General features: G+C 41.1%; 1 protein-coding gene across 12 annotated transcripts in view; it reads right to left on the minus strand.

Moving 5' to 3' along the window:
- Positions 1–10,825: 10,825 nt before the first annotated feature.
- The window catches only part of robo2 (roundabout, axon guidance receptor, homolog 2 (Drosophila)), a 284,651-nt gene continuing 277,737 nt past the window's right edge, over positions 10,826–17,739 (minus strand). For 10 of the 12 annotated variants that reach the window (XM_034207224.1, XM_034207222.1, XM_034207217.1 and 7 more), the window contains 5 exons: positions 16,473–16,655; positions 15,855–16,013; positions 15,456–15,701; positions 13,796–13,990; positions 10,826–13,516 (listed from right to left, as the gene is read on the minus strand). In XM_034207224.1, the coding sequence (XP_034063115.1) occupies positions 13,515–13,516; positions 13,796–13,990; positions 15,456–15,701; positions 15,855–16,013; positions 16,473–16,655 (785 nt within the window). In that variant the 3' untranslated portion in view covers positions 10,826–13,514. The remainder of the gene's footprint in view (positions 13,517–13,795; positions 13,991–15,455; positions 15,702–15,854; positions 16,014–16,472; positions 16,656–17,739) is intronic. The other 2 variants (XM_034207215.1, XM_034207218.1) reach the window with 2 other exon arrangements.

The raw sequence follows: 17,739 nt of genomic DNA on the forward strand, positions 1-17,739 counted from the left end.
CTCAAGGAGAATCACCCATACTGGCACCAGGTCCAAGGGCAGCTGCATATCACAGACCGGAGTCTCTGCTACTTTGTTGTGTGGACCACGAAGGAGGCGATCATCATCCCCATCCCCAAAGACCCTGCATGGCATGGAAATCTCCTCCTCCTGGAACAATTATACACCCAGCATATGCTCCCTGTGTTGGCCAGTAGAGAGGAGGACATTTCAATAAACATACTCTTAACACCCTCGGACTCTGCGTTGTGTTTCGTATGTGTGATGGGGTGTTATGCAGAGGGGAGGAAAACAGGACACAGCAGATTGGGATTGTGGTGGAGATGCTGAGCAGTTATTGAATTGTTGCATGTAATTATTATTATACTGCGTGCTTCTGAGTTATTCCATCTTTTGCTGTAACATGGATCTGTATGTAACTCTATATTTACTTGTTATCTAACACACTTCCTTCTACATCATACACCATCATTATACATGATGGTGTATATAGGATATATATATTTGTATACATATCTGTAAATTGTATAATTTTATTTAAACGTCTTTTTGATCTCTCAAACTGAGTAAGATTGACAATAAAGTTGACTTTGAAAAATATATATATTCTTTATGAAAATAGTTGACTGTTGTCAAATGAATCCAAATGAAACGTTGGACTGAACTACAACTATGCCTTTAAATCTCTACGGACTGTTTTTCAGTGGGATGGCAAGTTCCTATCTTTAAACATGTATTTGTTTTTTCTCAGAACAGATTTGATTTTCTGAAGTTAATTTAACTTTGCCGACCATGTAAGGTCATCATTAAAAGGTACAATCAATTTGTTTATGGTTGACTAAAATAATGAAAAACATTCATTTGGATAATTTACTGACAGAATAAGAAACTCAATGATGCTCTACTCACCTGTTCCCTTTTTATAAAGTGAAACAGTTGAAACGATAGATTTTAGTAAACTTAAAAACAACCTTCTCCAAAAGCTATCAAGGAATATACCGAATACTTGTTTTAGAACTTTATTACATATTTCTATATAAATAGTTTGAATGATCCATAATTGACAGAAGCTTGTGTTTACACTGACCTGTTACTCATATATTAATGTCTTTGTAACTTCAGTAAACCACTACCTCACTCATTTCACTTTCATTCATCACGGTTCAGTAAACTAAGTGATACATGAACCAGTTTAATCATTATAATAACGTAGGATTGCAACTCTTTGAAAATGTAGGTGGCTCTTAAAAGAGCTGTTGTGTTTGGGTGTGCTGGTCTCAGGTCAGTCTAAGCCCTCTCTCCGCGGATGCGGCGGGCCAGCTGGATGTCCTTGGGCATGATGGTGACCCTCTTTGCTTGGTTCATCTTACTGCTACATGTCGGTGCAGTCCACAATCATTGTGCAGTTGAAGGCAGAATGAATTTATTATTGACTCCGAATGAAGCACAACTTCATGTCATACAATACAATGACTTTATTTGTAATTGTGTAAAAAAATATGAGCATTGATTAGCAAGCAGGACCTGCAGGAACAGAGAATGGTGATGGATGGAGCTGGGAAGAGAGAAGAATAAAGAAAACAGATCAACTTTATTATCGGATATTAAAAATTCAATTTCAAAACAAGTTGCCGCTCCTACAGTTTTCTAGTATGTAAAGATGATTTCACATGACCTATACAAAATATCACACTCAATACATGTGTGTCTCTGGGGGGTGCATTGTGCCTTTGATGTATATAAATAATATACCATAACCAAATACTATTACGTACAGTGGAAATCAGGTTGCCAGAGCAGGTCAGTGTGCATGTTCCTCAACATCTCAGCAGTTACAGGTGAGGTAAAGAAAATAAAAGAGAAAAAGGTCAGTAACAACACTTTAAAGTAACAACACTTTGAATAATTATCTCTTCTAACAATTTTCTCTCAATAAGCACACAACGACTGTCTTTCCAACAAACAGATTGACTCACCCTCACTGTCATCACAATGAAACACGTCCAGAAGAATGTCATGCAAAGCTCCCTGCCTGCCTTCGACTCTCCCTGAACTGCTTCCTTAGCACCCGGTGGAGGGCGCAGTAGGCTACTCTTCAAATGTTTCACGAAATACTTACCATCATGTTTGGTTACTGTTTAACATTTTGGTTTACTTCATGTAATAAAATAATAACTTAATGGTAAGGCTACTAAAAATGACAAGGCTAAGTAATGTAATGCTAACTAACGTGCTCGCTACTCGTCGCTACTAGCTAGGTAGCTAACTTGACTATGCACATGAACATGCACAACATGTATATTACCTATGATATTACCTGATATGTCTGATCCAGCGACTCCTGGTCCTTTCATCAGACGGGAATCGATAGAAGGAGCAAGTGGTATGATCACTTTTATGACTACAACCTGGTACAAAGCACACAGGCATCTTGTAAAAGTGAATGTATTTTTAGCGATCTATAATTTATTGGAGGGAATAAATCAGTTATGAGATCTTCTTCTTCTTCGCTTTAATTACGAGTCTTATTGTAAATCACCGAGCATGCCTGTGACATCACTTACGCGACCCAGAATGGGATTTGGGATTTGTAGTCTTTGTAGTATCGTATTTTTCATAGTCTTATATTTCAACAGTTTTACGACAAAATGTGACTTTTTTGACATGGAAATGATTGTTTAATATTGACAAACATCATATGTGTAGTTCGTGGCACAATTCAAACGGGATCAAAAGATACGTGTTCTCTCTCCATTGAATTCAATGTACATTTTTCGCTTCCGGGGTCCCATGGTCCGGAAGTAGATGGGCGTGACTTCGCCTCTCCATAAGAGTGGCGAAGTCACGCCCATCTACTTCCGGTCCATGGGACCTTATTTCAGAAAAATTATGTATTGAAGTCAATGAAGAGAGAAAACTGATCTTTCGATCCCGTTTGAATTGTGCCACAAATTACACATATGATGTTTGTCAATTTTAACAAATAATTTCCTAGTAAAGTCACAGTTTGTCATAAAACTGTTGAAATATAAGACTATGAAAAATACGCAACTAGAAAGACTACAAATCCCAGAGTCGCGTAAGTGATGTCATAACTGATGTCACAATTATTTTCCTCCACCAAATAAGAGATAGCTAAGATAAGATAACTTTAACAAGATGCCTGTGTGCTTAGTACCAGGTTGTTATCATACCAGCAATGGGTCTTGCTCGTTCTTTCGCTTCCCGTCTGATGAAAGGACCAGGAGTGGCTGGATCAAGTTAGCTACCTAGCTAGTAGCAAGCATGTTAGTTAGCATTACAGTCTTAGCCTTGACATTTTTATTATCCTTAACATGAAGTAACATCAAGTCACCCAAAATGTTAAACAGTAAGAGTAGTAGTCATATTTCGTGAACCCTTTGAAGAGTACTGTCACACCGGTGTGATCATTCTATAATAAACCATTTAAGCCCGGGGGAGAAATGCTAACGCTAACGCTAACGCTACATTAGCATCGGCGATCTTTTCTACTTCATGCTATCTGCACAAATGGTTGACATTAAACATTAAAAATATCAGGCAGTTCAGAGAGAATCAAAGGAAGGCAGGCAGCTTTGCATGACATTCTTCTGGACGTGTTTCATTGTGGTGATAGTGAGGGTAGTCAATCGCTTTTTTGACAAGACAGTGGTGACGGCCATCTTGGTGACGTGTGTTGTTGTGCTAGTCTGCGAGACCAGAGATGTAGTTCATTGAGCGTTTCACACAAAAAAATGTGTTACTTCACAGTTTTACGACACATTTGTATTTTTTTGACTTGTAAAATTATCTTTTAAATTGACAAACATCATATGTGTAATTTGTGGCACAATTCAAAAGGGATCGAAAGATAATCTTTCTCTCTCCATTGACTTCAATACATAATTTTTACGAAATAAGGTCCCATGGAGCTCCGCCGGAAGGGGAGGGACTTCGCCACTTTATAAGAACTGGATACAGCGTCCGAGAGCTGCTCATTGGCGCATGAGGACAAAATGGCCCAACTTTTGAGAGAGCGAAACATAAACATCACAGATTACCCGTCATGCCTGGCTGTCAGAGCAGAAGAACCCGTTTGTGCCAAGCCCCCAGGAAGTGCGCCGGAGTCTGATGAGAATATTCGTGCTGGTCAAACGGCGGTACTACACTTCCTTTAGGTTGCTGGGCCCGGAAACACTTTTTCCCATTGACTTACATGGGGAAAGAGTGGTCTGTAACTCGTTGGATAATTTTTTTTTAACTAAATAAACTACCCAGTATGAACGTTTGTATAGCCCTTATTAAAAACATTCGTTCCTCAAGTTGTAAAAATGTGCTAATAACGTTATTCTGAGAGTTATTTCCCTTGGCATTATGAACGCGCATCTAACCCACGGGACCGCGCTGCCCGGCACGTTCATGTTACGTGTTCAGTTCTACATGAGTTTCTCTTTACCCATGGATGCACAATAACAACGGACCATATCGCCTTACTGCCAGCCCACGGAGCTGTAATAATGGATATATTGCACATGTTTGCTGTAATTCATCATTTGTAAAATAATGGATATATTGCACATGTTTGCTGTAATTCATCATTTGTAAAATATGCTACTACATGGGCTGTATGATGTACATCTTGTACCGTAAATGTTGTATTAAATAAAGTTAATATTACCGACGTAGATTAACGTTCCTGTAGCTTCTTATTGCACTTGCAATTGTTTTAGTTACTTGTGGGCTACTTAACATGAATAATCACAGTTACTATCCTTTTACTCCATCACATTTCAAAAAGAAATAGGCTTTTGTTATTTTAACTCCACCACAGTAATCCATCATCAGCTTTACTTTTTCGATAAAGTTTTAACTCACAATTGATCATAACAGGCTTCAACATATACAATTTTATATATTACCAAGTGGTTTCATGTACAACCCACACAAGCATCATGCTAAATGAAGCTCTGTTGCTTGGATATCACTAGATCCTGATGTCAGCGTAATATAAAAGTACATAACGATTGATGTGTAACTTAGCATAATTTACTAGCTAGCCGCTAGCTGCTAACTGCCGCCTCGTTAATATAAATCGAGTACCATGCTGTCATGAACGCGCGGTGCTGTTACGTGTACGCAAATTCACGTGCTTAATGTGAACGAGCCTTTTAGGCGGCGTGGTTAAAGTTGCGCATGCTCTATGCCATTGAGCAACTCTCATAAGAGGCTTCTCAATACTCAAATTTCCCCTCCTCGACTCCCCTCCTCGGTTCCCGTCCTCGAGACTTAGACCGAGGAGGGGAACCGAGGAGAGAGGAGGGGAAGCAGCAGACGTTTAAAGAAATGAGAACTCCTCTCCTCTGAGCGGTCATTTTAAAGAGACGTCCGTTCATTATTACGTGACAACAGCTGCATCAGCTGTCGAGTGTTTTGTCATAGCGCTGTATCTCTGTTAGATCAGCTGAACATTGTTCCCCCACATATTTACTTTGAATTCATTGAGAGTGCGGTATAATGAGACAATACCAGGCTAGATGCGGACACACACACACAAATATATTTATATAAATATATACAATTTAAAGTATGAGAGCACTCTCATAATAACGTAACACAATCAGAGACTGGATATATCCCCCCCTCTCTCTGGTCGCTGAAATCGGGAATTGAAATTACGGGCCAAAAGTTGTATTTACAAGTAGGCCTATTAAAAGTAAGCAGAGGACACCAAACCAACTGAGACCCGTCTGTCCGCCGCATTTACGCACTGTACAACACACACCTACACACTGTACCACACACACCTACAGCTCCTAAAGCATAAGCCGTTGTGTATTTTATTATGTGAAGCAATGGTCTTAGAAAAATATCGACTCTTTGTTTGTAGATATCTACTAAATGCATCCGTGGAGGAGCCGTGGAGGAACCATCAGTGTATCCTCGGTTAGATCTCCTCCAGAGAGCCTCCTCGACGCTCGATCCTCGGTGTGCATTTAGAGAAATGAGATGTCCTTCAAAATGGCGCGCTGAAATTCATTTCCGGGTCACTACCGGAGGACCGAGGAGTCGAGGAGGGGCAATTTGAGTATTGAGAAGCCTCTATAGCAGGCATCCTCAAACTACGGACTCCGGTCCGGATCCGGACCGAACCACCACTGTCTCCGGACTCTGAGCAAATTATACTTTTCATATGTATTATCTTTCTGTATTATATGTGAGACATCGCCACAACGCATTCGCAACAAGTCAAAATTATCCGCTATGTCCACTGCAAACAGCGCTCTGCATGTCTGACTGTTCCACTGTGTTCCACCTGTGTGTGTCAACGCTTTGGTCCAATCACATTCAGCATCCAGTCAGCGTTTTTTCCCCCAAACAATCTGCGAATCAGAGGCACAGTAGGGCGGGTCTTCGCGGAATGCGGGTGGGAAAAATGTGTGTGTCTCTTTCAAACCTGTCTAAGTCAGAGCGAGAATTTAAAATAAATAAATTCAGAGCGAGAGTTAACAGCTCATCTAGTTCCATCTGTACTGTAGCTAGTAGCCTAGTTTCACCTACCGGGGTGGCAACTGACACCCTAAAAATAGGCCTTGCCACCCCAGCTGCCACCCCAGTTGGCAGCTTTGTTTTGAAAGAAAAGTTGTGGCTCATCGGACATTTATGAGAGAAAGTCTCTAATGTCCGAGTGCAAGTGAATGCAGCACAAGATGCACGTCATGTAACCCCTCCCCCGGTCCTGGCGCGAGCGTGGACATACGATTGGCGGCGATTTCATTTTGAACTGGACGGCGCAAAACGAGAAGCATTCGGACCCAAGCACTGAAGCAATGAGGTATTTGCGTTCTACAATGACAGAGAAGAGACTGTCAGTTTGGCTGTACTCAGCATTGAATCAAAACGCACTAAAGCTGTTGATCTTAATACGTTTGTGAGGCGTTTTGCTGAACAAAATGGTAATCCCCGCATTCAGCTGTAATAGACATGTCAACTTGATGCTCTGCTCACGGATGAGCATACACAACTATTAAGATGATGACCTTACGTGTGTAAATATATTTTTTTCTTTGAGGGGGTCTGCCCCCAAAAAACTGTTTTAAGTCCTGAGAAAGTCAAATAAGACGGTGTGTAAAACTACACTGCCCAGCCAAAAAAAAGTAACCACTTTGATTGAACTAGGCCAGTAGGTAAGGACTTTCCACTGGATAATAACTGCAGTATAAAAGAATGCATGTCTGAAGTGATGGAGACCATGTTGAAGGCAAACAAAAAGAGGAAATAACAGGTCAAATCAAGCAAATCCCCCTCTCAGATTCCACAGCAACCAGAAGAACATAAATACTGGCTGGTGATTTGATTCATCAGCTTTGTGATGGAATAAAAAATGCACAGTGCATTTCCTTAGCTGTGGGTGAGTCCACTGACACCACTGACAATGCTCAGTTGCTGGTGTTTGTGAGTTTTTATGATGAGGCAAAGGGGGAGTTTGTTGAAGATGTGTTGAGCCTGACGAACCTCAGTGGACACACAAGGGGGAATACATTTATAAAGCAATAATGGGAATGCTGAATGAAAGAGGGTGCAGCTGCCTTTATTCATAACTGTGCAGCTCTTACACTGCGACTCTGAGGGGTCAAGCACAGACACAATAACAATGAAAACTGCTGCATACAGATTATTTTTGTTTTTGCAACCTCGTGTTAAGAATCTTGTTGTAATTGTTTAAAAGTTTGAATGACCGTGATAAACGGACCTTTGTCTTATTGAAACATTTATTTTGGACCTTTAAGATTTGTATTTGAGTACCCCTGCTCTATAGGAATGAATGAGGCCCCGCCTCCCACGCTGTATCCAGTTGTTATTATACATCCATGGTTTGTGCGCTCACAGAGCATGCGCCACTTAAGCCCCGCCCCCGAGCTCCCACTCTCGGCTCAGTAGAATGAATGGACAGAAAATAAATCTAGATTCGGCTTTTAGTGCATTTTACAACTTTAAGGACCTGATGATTCTAATAAGGGCTATAAAATAGTTCATACTGGGTAGTTTAAAAAAAATTATCCGCTGATTTACAGACGTCTCTTTCCCCATGTTAGTCAATGGGAAAAGTATTTCTGGGCCCAGTGACGTCACGGACTGATACGGAAATTGTAGTACCGCCGTTTGGCCACTACGAATTTGTTCCATCCTGTGTCCGGCGCACTTCCTGGGGGCTTGGGAAAGAGGACACTACATCAAACCTGTGGTGACGAAAGCTAGCCATCTGTAGCTGCCACCTGCCACAGTCTTTCCGGGCCCAGCGACTGACACGGAAGTGTAGTACCGCCGTTTGGCCACAATGAATAATTTCAACAGAGTCCGGCGCACTTCCTGGGGGCTTGTGTAAACTAGCCAAAACACAAACAAAAACACTCACGTTGACCTGCACAATAATCATAATAAAGAGCTTACAAACACCAGCCATTAAAACACTTGCACTAGTCAAATATATTGAGTGCTCTTACCTTATTCAGGTGGTTAGATCTCGACATCTGTGTTGGAAGCAATGTCACACGTTTTCATTTTCTTCGACTTAGTTCTCGAGACGCATTTTCAGTTTTACGCGTTATGTCTTACTTTTTCGCGTTTGCAAACGTTTTCTCATTTGGACGGTAGCGTGACTATTTGCGTCAAATTCAAATCCCAGCAACGCGGTCTCATTTAGCTAGCAATTATCTCAGGTGTGAGTGATTAGCAGTGTGATTTGTGATGGAATAGTCCACTTATTTGTTGAAGGCGGGGGGAAAACTTTAAAGTTTAACGTTATGGGGATTTTCTGAATCGTTACTGCACGACGTAAATTACACATGACTTAACTAAGACATAATATGTATAGTATATAGTATATAAACATAATATTGTTAAAGGGAATAATGTAATGTTTGTTTTGTCTTGAACTATGTGAGTGCATCTCAGGTAACCCAGCGAAGCATGGTAAAGTCTGCAACGTTTGCAACTATGGTCTCTGACACTCAATGGTTAAACTATGGTCACATCAGCCGTTTTCCAAACTCAGCCCTAAAAATAATATTTAACCAATGTACCAATATATTTTTAACAGTAAGTTAAAAACCTTAGTGCATGGAAGCGATGCTGGCTGCTGATTCAAATAGAAAAGTTATACAAAAGTGAACTCTGACCTGCAACTCTGCTGAAGCCAGGCTAGGAGGTTTGACAGGACAAAATGTTTCAGCAGTGGAGGGGTTGTTATATACTACCTAACATTAGATCACAATCTAAGTTGATGAATGCTTCATGTATCTCTGACAAGAGGGACACCTTGCCACAAGGCCCATTAGGTAGCACCATGTGTAATGCATATGACCACAGACTGAGGCTGGTCATAACTTGACATGAAGTGGCAGCGCTTCTTATGCAATGAATTGGTGTTCTTCCCCTTATGGACAATGAGAAAACAACCTTGTGAGACAGCACACACCACTTAATTCAAGATGCTTAAGGCTCATGCTGCATAGCCTATCAATATTCCAATTACTTGTATATCTATACTATTCTGCAGTATTTATACTATATTTTATTTTATTTACTTGCACTATTTTATCGGTTTTATCTGTTGGAGGAGCCTGTGACCTAAGATTTTCATCGTCATAATTACACTGTAGCTATGTACAAATGACAATAAAAGTTTTTACAAATGCAAATCCGTCAAACAACTGACCTTCTATAATCCCTTTTTTGGATGTTTATCTTTTCAGTATTTTTCTTTGGTTTATTGGACATTTGATCGTGAAGTGGGAGATAAGAGAATGGGAGACCAAAGCAAATACGAAAAAAAGCTTTCTTTCTATACTGTAACATGGGCATTTCTGTTATCTTCTTTGAACTCTTCCTCTGGCTACGTAACAGAGTAGTGGTAACAACGATGTCCTGCCATTCTTTTTATACGATCCATTGTCTATCAACACCTTCAGCATTTCCTGAAAAAACGGTTGCCTCAGAGTCTAATGCCCTGAGCTTTCACCAGTGAGTTCCAGAAAACATGTTTTTCTGAAAATGACCAAACACTGCTCAACAGACAACTTAGTCATAGAGTAGCAACCTTTTATAAACTTGCGGTAGAGGTATGCACTGTTCTATGAATTAATCCCAGTTAATTTGGAGACTGATTCCATATGAATATGGAAAATGTGGGATAAAAACAATAGGAATACTGGCTAATTAATATTTGAACATAAAGCAAATACGGAACCTGTTCCTAGTTTTATAAATCTAGTTTTGCATTTCCCCCCCATTATTTTACTGTTCGCTCCAAATAGAGCTTGAAAGCAGGCTGCTTGTCTCAGTGATGTGGGAGATTTGGATCAAGGTAGGGATTTGTTTGACATAAAAATAACAGCTGATTCAGGACTCTTAAACACACACACACACACACACACACGGTTGCATATCTCTAGTGAACAGCTACACACACAAACCCTTGTGGTTGAGCACATTTTCACATATTGATATTTTTAACACCTAATTTTGAATTGTCAGTTCCCCTGTAAAAGTCTTTCTATCAAAGACAAACATAATTTAAGGCAATTTCATTTTTCAAAAATATTTTATTTGATATTGATCCAGGTACAAGGAAATAAAAGAACATGGATTTATCTTACAGGACATGGGAGACTTTAAAAGTTTATTTTCTTGATCCACTCTCTTCTTGGACATGCAAGTGAATACAGAAGGTGGTTACAGAAAAAAAGTACCGTAGGGTAGAAATGGCTTTGAATCGGAATGTCACCTCACTCCTTACTGTACAGAAAGACTTCAACCAACAACTTTCTCTTTTTAAGTCACTTTTTAATCCTCTTTTATAGCAAAAAGGCAACACACAGATAGGCTACAAAGAATCAAGAATATTGAGAAAATGAACACAAGAGAGGGAAAGTGAAAGTACTTTCATCCTTCCAAAAAGACATTTTCTCTATTGTCTTGACAAGCAAATTGTGAGCATTTTTGCTCCTTGTGTTCAAAAGGGTTTTAAGTTGCCTTAGTTTGGACATGAGAGGAGCAGTGTGGTGAACATGCAGGACGAAGAGTGACTCAGCAACTACTGACAAGGCATTGCACCGCGCCGTGAGCACAGTGTGCCATCATCTCTTTATGGCCTCGCTGCTCGGCTCGGACAGCAAACTTTACAAGGAACAAAAAAACACATTTTATATTCCACCAATCTTTATGCATATTTCACAATATACTTTTATTATCATTTTAATAAATACAAAACGACACTGTGATTTAAAAGAAAACAATGAGTATTAAAGAGACACTAAAACGCATTAGACATTAGAAATATCAATCTTAATTTGGTATGTTCTTTTACTGACATCTTGTCTTAAGTTGGATGAACCAGCACATTATACTCAGAATCAAAATCCACAGCAGAAAAGAAAAAGAGGGGACGACAGAATTGGACATGAGAGGGATATTTTTGTCAATGAAAATGGAATGGCATAATCAAGTGGAGATGCGTATGGATATATACACATATATACACATACATAAACACCACCAGAATGTAAAATAACCTGAGATACTCTTTGCACCTCATTTCCAGAACACTGGCCACTGGGTGGATGATATAAAATGACAATGGCATGACGACAACAGTACAACAGCTTCTGACGGCCTTTCGTTTCCACCCCCCTTTTATCAACATTAGCAGTACAAAAAAGACAAAAACAAACAGTCATTGAACCACAAAAATCCTGAACAGTAATATTGAAAACATGTTTGTAAGCAGCGATTTGGAGTCCGTAAAAGGCATACAAAAGAAACAAGCTTTCACTAAAAAAGGACAACCAATAATAAACCTGTCTTGAAAGACACAAAATTGCAATTCAAAGGATGAGAAGTTGAAAGCGGCAGATGATAAGTGGGTGTTTTGTGACGGTCAGGCAGATAGAAAGTAGAAAGTTCGCTGCTCAACACTGTGGCTGTAGATATGGAGGCAGAGGCTATTAAAATACAAGGCTTTTCTCCATTATCACTTTATCGTTTGAATTCAAACATTGAATCAAAGCTACATTGTAAATCATACACACACTTTTTTTCTAAGGCTGTGCCGACCATAGTGTATTGGTAGTTGAGGCACCAACCTTTAGAGCAACAAATGCTTTAATAGAGAACTAATTTTAACAGCACTTATCTGGACGATACTGAACAAATAATATAAAAAACATAAAACAGTAAGTGCTCTGAAAAGCAAACAATATTAAAATGATGGAACTAAAGACATAAAATTCAAAACATAAAAGATGTAAACAAATGATGTTGCTCCGCTGATATTTAATGCAGGTTTGGGAGTATCATTGCTACTAATCCCAAGTGTGATGTCTGCTTACCTGTTAAGGCTATAGAAGAATCATAAATCTGCCTCTGTAAGTGCAATGACTAAAGTACAGCATGTGGACAGATTTCACTGACTCTGTTTTATGGTTAGTGTGCTGTTGTATACTAAAAGAGCAGCGTAAACTCAGTGTAGTTAAATTATTTACGCAGTAAATCATAAAAACAACTTGAAAAAGACCCATAGTCTGTATATGTTGTCCAAAGCATTTAACACTACATTTCTGTTATTAAACTATTGGTTTTTCTGGACAGTTAATTGGGAATTCAGTAATTAACAAGGTCAGCAACAGTAATACAGTATCCTCTGTGCACAGCTCTCCAGCCTCATATCTGCCCTCAGACCCTGGGGACCCTCGTGTGTCTGCTGCCCCATTTACTCTCAACTATGGAAATGGGTGCCTTATTTGTAGCTGTCTGTGAGCAAAGCCGTACTCTTTAATATCTCTCTGTACATTATATAATTTCTTCTCTTTACTTTACAGTACAGGAACTCCTCTTCACCTTCCGGTCCTTCCGGTTCTTCATGTCAGCAGGAGCTATGTTTTTTGTGCTTATCACCAAAAATTGCAGTGCAAAAACAATAATTATAATAATGATAATAATTAAAAAGGTAACTATTAACAAACAATGGATTATAAAACAATTATTTTATGGCACAGCAGCCACTCAATTCACATATAATACAAATAACCAGATAAAACCAACCGTTTCTGTATATGGAAATCAAAAGCTCAAACTGAATTAGGCCTGCATAGCAATGCAACAACATGGTAAAGAATATATTTACAGGAAACAAAATGCCCTTTCTCCCAAGGGCAGTTACCAGAAAATGTGTTCTTGTATAGATTGTTTCTTTTTTTTTTTACTTGCTTTTTTCTAACAAAACAAAAATTACAGTAAGGTAGGAGGTGGAAAATATTTTCTTGAGGACGAAAACATAGTGAGATGTACAGTATGTCTGTGTCTATACATCGCATTTACAGTTCTGTGACACCGCCCTCTGCTGCACTCCTTCTCTCCGAGGGCACACAAATAATGGCAAAGTTCGTAGCCCGACAACGAGGGCGTCATGCTCTCCAGGACAGAGCGGCTGCTCTCCAGGTCAAATCCAAGGCAGACCACTCTGTTGGAGGTAAGGGGAATAAAACAATAAAGTGTCAATATTGAGAAATAGCATATTCTTTTAAATAAATAATAGAAGCATTTTAATCAGAAATGACCTTGTCCTAATGTGCCGATACATACATATAGAATTTAATTTACATTAGCTATCATAATACTGAATAACAGATTAGGAAGCAAAGTAAAAGATAGACCTACAAAAATTGGACTACACCATGTGACTTTTTCACAATACATGTAGGTTTGTATATGTCTGTCTGTAATAAATGGAATTACTTACATAATTCTCCCGAGTACTGTCCCTGTCCATTGGTCCCCAGGAATTCAGCGTGCTCTGTGGCGGTCCACTGTTGAGGCTGTCGGGGCCCCTCGGCCTTGCGTGGCCCTGTGGAGCCCTTAGAGGAGGCGGTGCCGGAGGAGCTGTGGCCGCCAGGAGAGGGGAAGGAGGGTTTGTTGTATGGCAGGCACCCATCCTCTGAAAACAGAGGGAAGGAAAGGAATACTAACAGTTTAAAAAGTTGTCACGTGACTTTCTCTTGTTGCAGTGAAACACATCTAACATCTGATGCATGGAGACAAAGAGCAATTTGCAACCCCCCCCCCCCCCCCCCCGCTGACATCTGCACAGTGGCACCGCCAAGAGGCTATGCCAGGCCGTGCCACAGAGAAGAATCTCAGCCTCACACATGGCCTTGCAGCTAGCAGCTTTATGAGGGGGTAAATACAATAACAGAGGGTCCACTGGAGGCTGCGGGACCCCCCGCTGCAGGGCACCATAACATTGACCCTCAGCAGTCTCCGTCGTCGCGTGAAATCTCATCAAACTGCTCCCCACCACTCGGCTAATGACTGTAATGGAGCCTGCCCTGACCTCAGTGGATTCTGCTGTGAATCAGTCAGCACTCTGACACATATGGGAATCCACCTATGGGGTTTTTCGTAAAGATGCTGATTGCGGCACCTGTCTTTGTCTCACAGTCTCAGATTAACTGTCTGAGAAAGCCCTGGCACAAAGAGAGAAGGGCGCACAGCATGGAGAGCTCTAATGGTCACACACACACACACACACACACACACACACACACACACACACACACACACACACACACACACACACACACACACACACACACACACACACACACACACACACACACACACACACACACACACACACACACACACACACACACACACACACACACACACACACACAGATGGGGTGCAGAGTGGCTGCTGTTTGTGTGAGAGAGGAAAAAGCCAAAGCGATTAGAGTGCATTTCAGTTGCCGGGGCCTCCTGCCTTACTTGGAGCGGAGCAGGATGATATTGGCAACAGTTGCAGGGGCATTGGGGAGGCTGAGGGGGGCATTCTGGAAATCAGAGCAAGTGGCAGACTGTGCAATCTGTTCATAGGAGCCCAGTCTCCACACAGCATGAGGGCTAACTTCAACACAGAACTCAGAAATCCCTCACTGTCAAACCACAACAGCAGTTGTGTCTGTGTTGTTTTCTAGCTATAACGCAATGATTTATATCAAGCTATTCTCTATCTCTAGCGTACATGTTTCTTTTTCCGCAGTATTGAATAGTTGGAAGTAAGCAAACATGTTTTATGTATATTGTGTTGAAAAGTGGGGAGAAGTGGTTCAATTGAAACATTATTTTCCTAGCCCTTTATTTATTTTTAATATAAAATGGGAAGTGTCTTATGTTAAGGCAGGAGTGCACTAGGCTAATTACTATGGGAATGGTTTTATCATAACCTTTTAGTAACCATGCCAGAAACATGGCTCTAGTGATGGTCTGTCCATGCAGCTGTCAGTTCAATAGTTGGTACAGTCCATTCGTCAGTCCAATTGATTGCCAAGGAATACATCTGAATACGTGTTATGCTCATGAGTGTGAGGTGTGTAACAGCTTTACATCGTGTACACGTACCTGTTTTGTGTCCCCTGCGCCCCTCCTCGGCTCGCTCCATGGAGCCCAGCCTGTCCTGAGCCTGGCGATGATGTTCCAGAGTAGTGCGTGTCTGTCTGTCAATGTTGCTCTTTATTTCCTCCAGCTCAGACATAGGCGGGCACTCCAGAGATGAAGCCTTCCCATCTGGGGGCGGTGCCACACTGCGGGCCCCCTGGACCCGCCCCTGCCCCTGAGAGGGAGGAGGCTCAGGGGGAGGAGGTAGGTCTGTGAAAAGTAAAAAGGTTCAACAATGAAGACATGTCCAGACACATCCGATATTATGTTTCTATACAGTAACTTCTAGTCTGTAAAACAACAGATGTTTTGGGGAACTTTCTACATAAACTATTTAAAATGTGTTTTCAGTCGCTGCCTCACCGTCTCCACCAGCATCTCTGCGGGGAGGTGCTGTCCCCTGGCTTCGGGGTTTGCGTGTGGGCCTGGTGGCCCTCTGGTGGCCCAGGCTGTGTGAGCCCACTGTGCTGCCATCTGTTGAGAAGGGACTGCTGGGCCGGGGCCTGTGGGACAAGCCTTTACCTGCAAGAGGGATACAGGAACACAAGCCAGCTGATTAATAGAGACATTAAGGAGATGGTGCTTGGACTGTGGTGCTGACATCAGGAAAGGTTATCAATCAAGATTCAGAAACCTATCAGAAAAGAAAGGTGTTCATTAGAGGAGAAAGTCATCTGGTAGAAGCCTGTCAAAATCACCCGTTATTACTCTTTTACACCCAAGAAAGCCAAAGTGCAAAGTGTGCTTAGCCAGACGAGTCATAGAAGAACAAGTTGAAGATAGCAAGATATCCGTAGTCCAGCCATTAACAACAGGTGCCATGCAAAACACAGCGTCCACAAGCAGCAGAGAGGAAATCCAACATTATGGGGAAACATGTCAGCCAATGGATGACATGAGGAGGAATCAGAGCAGAAAGGAACAATTCATCTGCCACTGGGAGAAGCTCCAGTCCAGCAGTGTGTATCTGGACACACCAACCTCTCTTGCTGAGGCTAGTGCCCTCCAGCTGGTAGCCTGCCTTGTCTGCAGCGGCCACCAGGGCCTGGGCAAAGCTGCATTGGGTAAAGATGGAGCCGTCGGACGAACTGCCGTAACTGGACCTATGGCTGGAGAAATTACGGTCATCCTCCGAGGCTGAGCCCCACCCATTCACCATGGACCCTGTTGAACACCACAGGTTTTGAGCAAGTGCGTGGGTGTGTGAGTGTGTTAGACTGCGTGTGAAGTCGTTTTTTTCTTTTTAAAACACTTTAAACACAGCTTGTTCATACTTCTCAGCTCAGTGGCCATAACCTTTATGGATATTTGATCTGACATTTTGAACACCTGTACTGTGATTCCGCTCTTAGATTGATGTCTGATTGAGTGATCTTATAAAAAAAGAGGTAAAATTACCTCCTTCACTTTAATTATTTAATATTTGCTGCAGGGCACTTCTGCTGTTGCAGGTGAGTGCTTTTACAGTATATAGTCATTCTGTTCTGGCCTGTCGTCTTTCATCGGATACACACATGCAGAAGACATATTGCTTTCACACACAGGTGCATTCAAATACAATACCAGAATGTAGACAGTGAAACAGCAGGACTGACATCAACACATTTTGTGCTTCCTTTGATATAGAACAATGAGCGCACCTGTGCGGCGGAGCAGTTAGTTACAAAACTGCCTCAGGTGACACAGACGGAAAGCTTCTCATAGAACAGTGAGTCAAACACCTGGTGGTAAACACACATTTTTCTTCATTGTGAAAAATGCACAGCCATAACTATCTCAAATGTATTATCATTCTGAGAAAATAATTGTTTAAACATTTTAATTATAGCTACTACCATTTTGGATGCATTTGCTCTTGATATTACTTTACAGATGATTCAAAGATGGAAGATAAGTACAAATATTTTACTCAACAAACATTGGAAGAAGATGTGTACATATTGTTATGTAATCTGTGCTACTGTAAGTATTTCTTCAGGCTTTGTTTTATTTTCTTTGCACATAAAAAGCTAGTCCAGCACTTTATATATAAAAGTATCAGCCTGCCAATAAAAGAAAATGCCACTTTGGCAAGCGAAAACACAGAACAGTCGGCTAATGTGACAGCTTTCAGTGGGACTGGTTTGGCAGACTTTGCTCAAGTGGCACGAACCCAAGTGCTTTGCTCACACACTATCTCTCCCTCACACCGTCCGCAAGAGTGATGTGATTGAACAGACTGGTGTAACAGAGAACATGGGAGGTGTTA

This window comes from Gymnodraco acuticeps, unplaced genomic scaffold (assembly GCF_902827175.1).
Source record: "Gymnodraco acuticeps unplaced genomic scaffold, fGymAcu1.1, whole genome shotgun sequence".
Classification (NCBI taxonomy): domain Eukaryota; kingdom Metazoa; phylum Chordata; class Actinopteri; order Perciformes; family Bathydraconidae; genus Gymnodraco; species Gymnodraco acuticeps.